General features: G+C 47.7%; 4 protein-coding genes across 4 annotated transcripts; 3 read left to right on the forward strand and 1 right to left on the reverse strand.

The window, feature by feature from the left end:
• Nucleotides 1-357: 357 nt before the first annotated feature.
• On the forward strand, nucleotides 358-1,152 carry RhiXN_04417 (ribosomal protein L6; the record flags this gene model as incomplete). Its single annotated transcript, XM_043324234.1, has 5 exons — nucleotides 358-618; nucleotides 682-786; nucleotides 838-946; nucleotides 1,004-1,063; nucleotides 1,112-1,152. 5 exons carry the CDS (start codon nucleotides 358-360, stop codon nucleotides 1,150-1,152), a joined length of 576 nt encoding a protein of 191 aa, XP_043176653.1.
• Nucleotides 1,153-1,508: 356 nt separating this feature from the next.
• On the reverse strand, nucleotides 1,509-2,461 carry RhiXN_04418 (isoprenylcysteine carboxyl methyltransferase; the record flags this gene model as incomplete). The annotated part of the gene is made up of 4 exons (XM_043324235.1): nucleotides 1,509-1,692; nucleotides 1,745-1,848; nucleotides 1,927-2,045; nucleotides 2,110-2,461. The coding sequence occupies 4 exons, from the start codon at nucleotides 2,459-2,461 to the stop codon at nucleotides 1,509-1,511; spliced, it is 759 nt and encodes a 252-aa protein (XP_043176654.1).
• Nucleotides 2,462-2,716: 255 nt separating this feature from the next.
• Nucleotides 2,717-5,513, forward strand: RhiXN_04419 (nucleolus protein; the record flags this gene model as incomplete). Its single annotated transcript, XM_043324236.1, has 15 exons — nucleotides 2,717-2,736; nucleotides 2,797-2,975; nucleotides 3,032-3,139; nucleotides 3,193-3,284; nucleotides 3,334-3,777; nucleotides 3,842-3,889; nucleotides 3,942-4,040; nucleotides 4,091-4,162; nucleotides 4,213-4,296; nucleotides 4,352-4,411; nucleotides 4,466-4,616; nucleotides 4,667-4,702; nucleotides 4,758-4,761; nucleotides 4,811-5,320; nucleotides 5,378-5,513. The coding sequence occupies 15 exons, from the start codon at nucleotides 2,717-2,719 to the stop codon at nucleotides 5,511-5,513; spliced, it is 2,043 nt and encodes a 680-aa protein (XP_043176655.1).
• Nucleotides 5,514-7,583: 2,070 nt separating this feature from the next.
• RhiXN_04420 (uncharacterized protein) lies at nucleotides 7,584-9,331 on the forward strand (the record flags this gene model as incomplete). The annotated part of the gene is made up of 6 exons (XM_043324237.1): nucleotides 7,584-7,698; nucleotides 7,753-7,875; nucleotides 7,935-8,072; nucleotides 8,130-9,088; nucleotides 9,138-9,239; nucleotides 9,293-9,331. The coding sequence occupies 6 exons, from the start codon at nucleotides 7,584-7,586 to the stop codon at nucleotides 9,329-9,331; spliced, it is 1,476 nt and encodes a 491-aa protein (XP_043176656.1).
• Between the last annotated feature and the right edge of the window lie 106 nt (nucleotides 9,332-9,437).

Below are 9,437 nucleotides of genomic sequence, written 5' to 3' on the forward strand. Positions count from 1 at the left end.
CACAGGCGTATTTGGTACTGCTGCCATGAGACTTTAATTCCGATTTACGACCTTGAGGCTCTGTAAATGGTTGTTCAAATTAGAGACTAGATAAGATAAGATCTCATCAATTCCCACTAGCCGACGGATAGTTTGCATCCGAGATTCTGTTGATTGTTTCTCGACAACCTCAAGACCCCCAAACCTCTTTCAAAGTGAGTAGAATGTATGCTGTTATGCTGTCGCAGTGCTGGATAAACACCTTGTGGAGTAATCCGGGGCCGAAACTAAGAAAAAAAGTTGGATGGGAAACGACATGCTGGATGGACTAGAGAATGGAATTTATGCAGAAAATCTAACCAATCCCACTTGTTCTAGATGCGCGACGTCCTTTCCACTGAGGAGCTCACCATCCCTGAGGGCGTTACCGTCGCTATCAAGTCGCGCCTGATCAACGTCGAGGGTCCTCGTGGCAAGCTCGTCAAAAACGTCCGTCATGTTAACATGGACATCCAGCTCGTCAAGAGCAGCAAAGAGAACCAAGTCACGCTTGCAGTATGGCAAGGTGGACGCAAGCACGTTGCGTGCTTGAGGACGATCAAGAGCTTGATCGAGAACATGATCACTGGTGTCACCAAGGTGCGTTGGGTCGGTGGGGGGAAGCCAACAGGACGAGGCTTATGAGGTGTATGCGCTATTCAGGGTTTCCGCTACAAGATGCGTGCGGTCTATGCCCATTTCCCTATCAACTGCATCATCCAGGACGGTGGAAAGAAGGTCGAGATCAGGAACTTCTTGGGCGAGAAGGTAGGAGTAGCTATGGAGATTACTAGAACTGGCACTGATATAAAGGATTAGCTTGTCAGGCATGTCGCTATGCTTGACGGTGTTACTATCAGCGAGTCCAAGGCGCAAAAGGACGAACTTATCCTTGAGGGCAACGACGTCCAGAACGTCTCCCAATCTGGTGTGTAAAATGGGGTTTCAAATTTGTGCCTTGACTTATACATTCGACCGTGCTTAGCTGCGTCGATCCAGGGGACCTGCCGAGTACGCAACAAGGATATCCGAAAATTCTTGGATGGTAAGTACACGGCTGGATTTTCCAATACAGTCACTCACTCTTTGATAGGTGTCTACGTCTCCCACAGGGGAACCTTGGACGAGGAGTAAAGGATCTCACCCGTTTGTATTACTACCTTGTCTCACCATGCTCTGCATATGATGTCCATTGAATTTTGTTCTTTATGCCATGGTCTCTCGTACTTGTTATGCATATATCGAACGCCATAGATAAGCAGCGACACACAGTTTGCGAATGAGATCGAATTATGCATTTGGTAAGCCTTATTATACAAAATTATAGAATTAACCAATCCAACTTGAATCCCAAAATGCGATGGGTAACATAATGTTCCCGAAATTGTAGGAATGGCCCGCTTATTTGATGAGTGGTAAAAGCGTACCAACCTTTGCGCGATAGTCGACGTACTCTTGTCCGAAAAATCGAACGAGATATTGTTCCTCGACTAGAAAGAATGGTCAGGATGATCGAGGTTGTGCCAAGCATTTCTGTGCTTGCCTTTGATGCGAGTGCTGAAAAAGCGCCAGAGCAAGACTAGGTACAGGGCGAATGTGATGGGATTTTGTAAGACCATCTGAGTTCCTAGGCCCCAGTAGAAAAAGCCAGTATAGGATGGATGCCGTGATATCCTGACGTATGCATTAGCTTCCTGCGATCAATGCTTGAGGTCACTGCACATACGAGTAGATGCCGTCAGTTACGAGACGGTGTGTTACAAGCTTGTAGGTGGCAACTGTATGAGAAAAGTTGGAGGCTGCATGGATCATTGCTAGTGAACGGATTGTCTGGCCGATGATAACAAGTACGATGCCTGGATTGGGTCATTACATTGCACCGCTTTGGCTGAGCTAAATATAACACACCTGCGATGGAGATGGTGGTGTGGATTTGGAGTGGGGCCAAAAGAACTTGGTCACGAAGAACTCGATCAGCGCTGCAGCATGAGCAATATGGTATGTCATTCCATTATCCAGCAGGAAAGCTGAAAAGTGCGATTTGAGCACTATGAGCAAGGAAATAGTACCGTGGAATGCTTGTATACTCACAGTCTACGCTCAGCTTCTCTCTGTTCCATCCAGCGGTGACAGCAAACTCTGCCCAATGAAAGAATGACCAGATGGCCATGAAAAAGCCGAGTTGGTAGGTAGCCCACCAGCTCCCAGCCACTCCACCAGAGACGAACAAGCTCGCTCCCAGTGCAAACACGATGCCCAGTGCGGCTGATACCGTTGCGACAGAGAGAGGTGTATTCGGAATATTGTTGTGTGGGAGCTGGTGGGCCTGGGTGGGAATCGTCTCCAGTGGGTTTGTTGGTGTTGTGTCGGGCATAGTAAACCCGTTCGTTGTACGGCGAGGAATAGATGGCGGTGTTTCCGTAGGAGATGAGCCGTTGGCCATGGTTTATGCTTTGTGAAATCTGCTTGCAATTGACGCCAAATAAATCGAGATCGTTGTCGATTTTATCCAGGCCATTGTTCCCCCAGATATGGTTCCTCAATTTCCAACGTGACACTGGCGCCTTTGACGAACGATCGACCCACGTGAGTTTCCCCAGCTCGCCTTTCTCGTCTCCGTGTCCGCACGTCATACAGTCTTCGCTATTGCATATATCGTCTGATACTATACGCGGAGACGTGGCCTACACTTGTCAACATGGCCGATTCGATAAAAGTGTGAGTAGAAGTGTGCTTGCTTTGGAAGCGAGCCCAAACGATAAACAAACAATTATCCAGGTTGGTTGTGGGCTCCGCATTCGGCTCTATCACCTCTCTCTTTGAAAAGGTTTCAGCTATCGATAAAAAGCATGGCAAATTCTCTGTGCTTTTGTGCACTGGTGACTTTTTCAGCGGACCCGTGTCACTCGAAGGTGCTCCAGATGAGGTCTCTTTATTACTGGATGGCAAAATAACGGGTGCGTTACTCTATTTGAACCATTTTGGTCTGCTTATTTGACTACTAGTTACATAGTACCGATGACTACGTACATTACTCAAGGAGAGTATAAGCTCCCGCCTAAAGTACTGGCCAAAGTAGCCGAAACGGGTGGCGAGATATGTCCGAACGTAATCTACCTTGGTACGTATCTAGGCCTTGCACATAGATTACCTGTACTAAGAAGTCTAATAAAGGCAAAGCGGGTATTATGAATGTTACAAGCAAGATTCGAGTAGGATGTTTAGGGGGTATCTTAGACATTGAGAAATTCATAGAAACAACCGAGGTAAGCCTCTCTACGCACGCTGGATTCAATGTCTTTACCTATACGCCAGGACCCGGCTTCACCATACATCAACCAAGCAACTATCAAAGCATTCAATACCCACCCACTTCTTTCTGCTCCTGATGACGGCAGTCTCGCATCCGCAAAAGCAGTGTCATCAGGTGTTGGCACGTCCTCATATGTTGATATACTCATCACACATCTCTGGCCCCCTTCAATTACGCGACTATCCAGCAGCGTTGCACCTGTTCTAAATGCATCGGGAACGCCGCTCGATCCAGCAACCTGGTCTGCCCCTCCGCTCGACGCGTTGACGCTGGGGTGTAAGCCAAGGTACCACTTCGCGTCTGCAGGAGGGTCTCCGAACTCGTTCTTCTGGGAGCGTGAACCGTGGGTGTGGGATGGGGAAGACCAGCGAGTAGCAAGGTTCGTAAATCTGGGAACATTTGGAGAGAGCGGAGTCCCGCTCGAAGCTGGCGCCAAAAAGCCCAGGGTCAGTGTTATTATTGTGTTGGCCATACCCAGATAAACTGAAAATTTTGATTTTGTTATACCAGTGGTTTTACGCATTTTCGATTGCTCCAACGGATTCCGCTACTCCTCAGGTGCGACCGGCCAATGCTACTCCAAGCCCGTTTTACACTCCTTCGGGTAAAGCGGGCAAGCGGCCCATCGACGAACATGGATCCACGACCTCGACATTCACCCCAAGTTCAAATGCTCATGGGGGTGAACACGCCAAGCGTCCTAGGACAGGTGAGATTAAAATCTCGACTTGCTAGATTTCACAACCTGATTACCAATAGACGACCACGGTGGCACCCAAAAACCTCTGCCAGCCGGATACAAGTGCAAAAATTGCTCAGAAGAAAATGCAAGTCGGCTTTCTCATTTGATATTGCGTCAAACTGAATGTTTACTTTGATAGACTCACTGGAGCTCCGATTGTCCAAACAAGGTTGAAGATCGACCGCCGCCTGGTTATAAGTGCAACCGTTGTGGTTCAAGCGAGGTACAATGAACACTGCTATGGACTTCGCTTAAAAGCTTACTTCTTTTATCCATAGCACTACGTCCGAAAATGCCCATCAATCCCAGAAGGATATGTATGCAAGAAATGTGGCGGAGTAGGTGATTTAACTTTGTTCTTGTACGGACGTTAACATGTTGTACCTTGAAAGACGGACCATTTCATCCGAAACTGCCCGAATGCAAACACGGCGAAACGTCCGCCTGACACGTACACTTGTCGGGCGTGCGGTAGCAGTGAGCATTACTTTAAAGACTGCCCTCAGGCCGCTCCGCGACAGGGTCCACTCAAGGAGATTGGGCGTGAGTCCAGTATTAATCTTGGTTTAGAACATGCTAATACAAAATTGTAGCCGATGAGTGCTGGTTCTGTTTATCTAATCCAGCAGGTATGTTAACTCTACGTTGCATTATTTGACGCTTTACTAATACTGTATACTTTAGTAACGTATGTTCCCTTTCGTCCTTCCATAGATTTCGGACCGACGGTTTTGTAGAAAACATCTTATTGTATCCATTGGGAGCGAGTGCTACGTCACTCTTCCCAAAGGTCAACTCATTCCCACCGATCCTTCAGGAAAACCCCCCTTGGTTCCAGGTGGCGGGCATCTTCTCATTATTCCCATTGCTCACTACCCGACACTACTTTCCGCACCACCAGAATTAGCGATTTCAATAATAGCCGAAGTCGAGCAATACAAATCAGCGCTCCGTAACCTATTCGCCAAACACGGAGCAGCAGCAGTCATGTTTGAGGTTGCGCGCCTGTCTGGGAGGGGTGGTCATGCACATATTCAAGTCGTGCCTGTACCCCTCGACAAAGCTGACAAGGTTGAAGACATATTCTACAACAACGCACAGAGGGAGGGGATAAAGTGGGAGCAAGACGCCGAAGCAGCTCTCGAGGGCGCCAAACGTGGTGGAGGGAACTATTTCCGAGTCGATTTGCCGGATGGGAGGAAGATGATTTCGCTCATCCGGGGACCGTTCAATTTACAGTTTGGGAGGTGGGTATTTTTAGTAGTGGAGGGTTGGTAATACTGTTTATTAATTCGAACTCTTAGAGCGACCCTGGCCGAATTTCTTGGATTGCCTGAGCGAGCGGATTGGAAAGCGTGTTCGGAGAACGATGCTCAGCAACGTACGGACGCGGCCAAATTCAAAAAGGCGTTTGCTTCGTTTGACCCAGCGCTTCAATAATCACTGTATTCCGAGTACTCGATGATAATTTTTACTTATTTGCGTGGAACCTGTCCTCCTGGGAGCCTGGCCCGTATACTAGGCCGACAAATAGGGTGCTGTCATAATAGCTGAGCGGCAGGAATAAAAGAAAATCGAGCTAATTATCCATACAGCCCAAGATTGTGCCCCTTACGATCTTACATGGCATTCGAAGTAGGTGCTATACAGTATATGCTTCACGTGATCATTCGGGAAATGAGTGCTTTTTACACCTATTGTATGCCGGTGATCTTGTATTCACTTGCCTTTGCATATTTTTCATCATCAAGTGAGTATGATGTCACACAACATAGTACTATTAACAAGATCCCCATTCTAATAGCGTTGCAGCACACTGAACCCCACTAAGGTCCAAGCATCTTACGAATCCAGTCTCCTATCTACCCTCCCCCTATCCCTTCCCTCGTGACCCCCCTGTGCACGGGAAAGTTGTATATAAGCTCTCTCTCAGACCCAAGGGGTTCGTCCTTACCACCACCTTCTCACTTTCCCTCTTACTTTCCGTCCCCCCCCCCATACTTGCACCAACGCTATATGCGTTATATCTGGCTCCCTCAAGGTGGGTATCCGCTCAGTATCTGCTCTCTATCGCTCCTTTCCTCTCTCCCCTGAGTCGCTCCTACTGGACGAGGCGGGGCTGGTGGACGTCTCGGCACGCGTCGCGTCGACCTCGTACCACAATCCCTCATACACGTTGCATCGTATCGTACTTTTGCCAATCACCTCCACGACGGTGATGGTCCGGCAGAGTGCTTGGAGTGGACTGCGCGATGAGCGACTGCCATATTCATCCGATCCGCGACCCCTTTGTATTCTGTTGTACCAGGCTTGACCCGCTGGGGTGATGGAGTGGCGCATCCTACGAACAGAGGGGCTTGACCGGGGACGAGGGAGGGAGCTTTATTTTTATTCTTTTGCACTTCTACCTTCTTTCAGTTCAGGCCTTTTTGCCTCGGTTTTTATTTATTGAATTGCCGTTTTTCTTTTTCTTTTTCTGGAAAGAGGCAGTACTGAGTGAGGACTCTCACAACACAGATTCGGTAAAGCTGCCAAGATTTTGAGGACAGTTTGCGAGGAAGGGTGTGAAGTTGGAGGAAGGCCTAGGGGCCTCATTACCACTGCAACAAGGTACAGTTCTGGCACAAATACCGAGTACATATTCATAGTCTGACTGGCAAGTGCAAGTTGTTTTGGCATTCGATGGTATTGCCCTTTTTCGTAGACCGAACAATAGAATATTAGTTAGATCCGAGTAGCATAGCAGTACTACACGCGCTTTAGTTCATCTAAATGGTTAGACATTCATAATTGTTTCAGACTATAGTAATGCGTTCAACTTGAAACACTATTTCATTGGAAGTTCTGGGTCGCTCGGATTCTGACGTCGATGCTGTGTAATGCACACCGTGTGTTCGGAAGAAAAAGAGGGGGACCGAATTGACAAGCACCCGGGCAGTGACCTGTTTGGTCCTCGAGGCTCTTGGTTTGTCAATTGTATTTGATAGCGGCTGTGTTCGGCACATGTATAACCAAGGAAAATAGTTGCACAGGATCGAACTTCGGCCCCTTTAGAATGGCCAAGGGGAACTCGCAACCAAGCCACAACTCACTTGGCTGCCACTGTAAGGTCTGAGCCGATTGGTATAGAGTACACTCAATCCATCTCCCTTAAACCTTACCTGATTCGGATTGCTTATTCACCTCTCTCTTCATAAACGCAATAGAATTTGAGGAGTAGCATAGAATTTTCATATAGCAAGACTAGTACCTTCGTAAAATAATTTGGTCGCACCCGCGCGGTATCTATTGCAGTTCTTCACATCTTAGGATTGCTTCCATGTCCTTCGATACAAGCATGGCCAACCTTAATGGTCCATTTGTACGTCCGCAACCTGTTCGTGGCTCAACGTCTTTCACAGCTGGAGCAGAATATGGACGGTCGAGTCTTAATGGTATATATATTCGTGTTTGGTATTGGACTTGCTCATTCGTATAGCCTCAGTTCATTCGGTCCTGCAATCGCTAACTATGCGTGCATTCGGAAGTGCTGATAATAGCAATAGTGGCCTAGCCAAACGCGGTCGATCATCTGGTGTGCATAGCTCTATTTTGCAAGCACATCACCCTACTGGAGCCGAAACTCGTACGTCCATATCACTATTGCTTTAATTTATCGTGCTTTAGACAAGTATCATAGGGTTCGCCTGGACCGAAGAGCCATCTCCGATGTCACTTCTTGGCGAGGGATATGCTAACCGAGGCCGCCAAACTTCTATCGAAGTCTCTGAACTCATTCCGCCCAGGCACAATGCAATAAAAGGTGAATACCTTGAGGGTTCTTAGATGCGAGTACTACTTAAATCACGGGGCTTACAATAGCATTGGCTTTCAGCGAACCTGTGACTCTAACCGTCGAGACGCCGAAAAATACAAGTTCATTGCGACGTCTGGCGGAGGCAGAGACCAAGTCCACAGTTGAGGGAAGCACTTTTGGTCGGTGCACGTCATACCAAAAACGTATGTATACGTGTACAAAAGAGTTATGTGCAGAAGTTGCGGACTTTCTTACTATAGTAACACCTACAGCCGATACAGGACTACGTGTTCGCCAAATAAGGTCCTCTTTTAAGGATCCCTTGGACAGTGCATATAACCCCAGCCCATCCCTTTATTGCCCCCCATGGAGAGTCGGAACTGCTCCCTCCCCTGTTTGTCCTGATACCAGTGGAATATCAGGGGGAGCTTTGTTACGGCCGCAGCTACTTCGTATGTCATCCGCACATGGCGCAGAAGACGCTATATCCTACGGTGCAATTGGGTCATCGTTACAGGCATCACTGTATACCGGTTCTCGCAAAACTCCTACCTTGTTCATGCTAGCAATCGCAGTCGACTTTGGGCTGAAAGACCCAGAACATGATTTTGAGCTCATGAGATCGTGGCTTGAAGATCACGAGTCAGGCATGATACGTTTCCTAGGCATCTCAGGGAAAGAGGTCACAAGAGAGAGGATCGAGGAGGCTATCGGGGATCTATATCAAGAGGCTATGCTTAGTCCTGGATCCAATCTACTCATTATGCTTACCGGCGAGGGCGACTACACCAACAGAATGCATCTGACAGAGAAAAGGTTTATTACTGATAGCGACATACGAGGTTGGTTATGGAAACTTCGTAAGGGATCGAAGCCTGCCGGTGTTCCCGCTACGGTTGTACTCGACTATTGCCGTACGAACAAGCATATTCCTCTCGGAGCAATGCAAGATGGCGTCGAATTTATTTGGTCATGCTCCCTTGGACAGAAGGCGGCAGCACTTAAGTTTAGCAGCAAGGACACTGAAGACTTGCCTCGCTCATGCTTCCTGCTTGCACTCATGATGGCCGCTTATGATTTAGTTCACGTTAAGAGCGATATCAAAACTGCTGTCAATCGCGAGATGGCCCGATTATCATGTTTTTTGGAGCTTGTTGCACAACAGCACAAAAGTGGCTCTTGCGTGGAGACCCAGGAACCCGATTGGGATCAAGCAGTAGTAAGTTTAGTTTTCAAGGCTAGAATTAGTTCTAAACGTTTCTGAGTAGCGCACTAAACCTATCCATGATTTAGCAACATTTCTCTCAAGAATGAACATTGTACCGAAGGTTTACCGTGTACTCATGAACAACAAGTACTTTCGTGATGCGGTGCGTGGACGTTTCAGCGCTTTTCTTGTAGGCAACATTAGCGCTGATACCAGGCTTCTACGGCACTGCGGTTAGAACAATCTCCCCGCTAATTGGTTCAGGATCAAGCGAGAACCTTATAGTGACATCAAAGTCCGGTATATACGAGGCACATGCAAGTTCGTGTGTGCTGGGTCGCCTCAATCATGATATTATCAA

The sequence above is a fragment of the Rhizoctonia solani genome, chromosome 1, assembly GCF_016906535.1.
Source record: "Rhizoctonia solani chromosome 1, complete sequence".
In the NCBI taxonomy this organism is placed as follows: domain Eukaryota; kingdom Fungi; phylum Basidiomycota; class Agaricomycetes; order Cantharellales; family Ceratobasidiaceae; genus Rhizoctonia; species Rhizoctonia solani.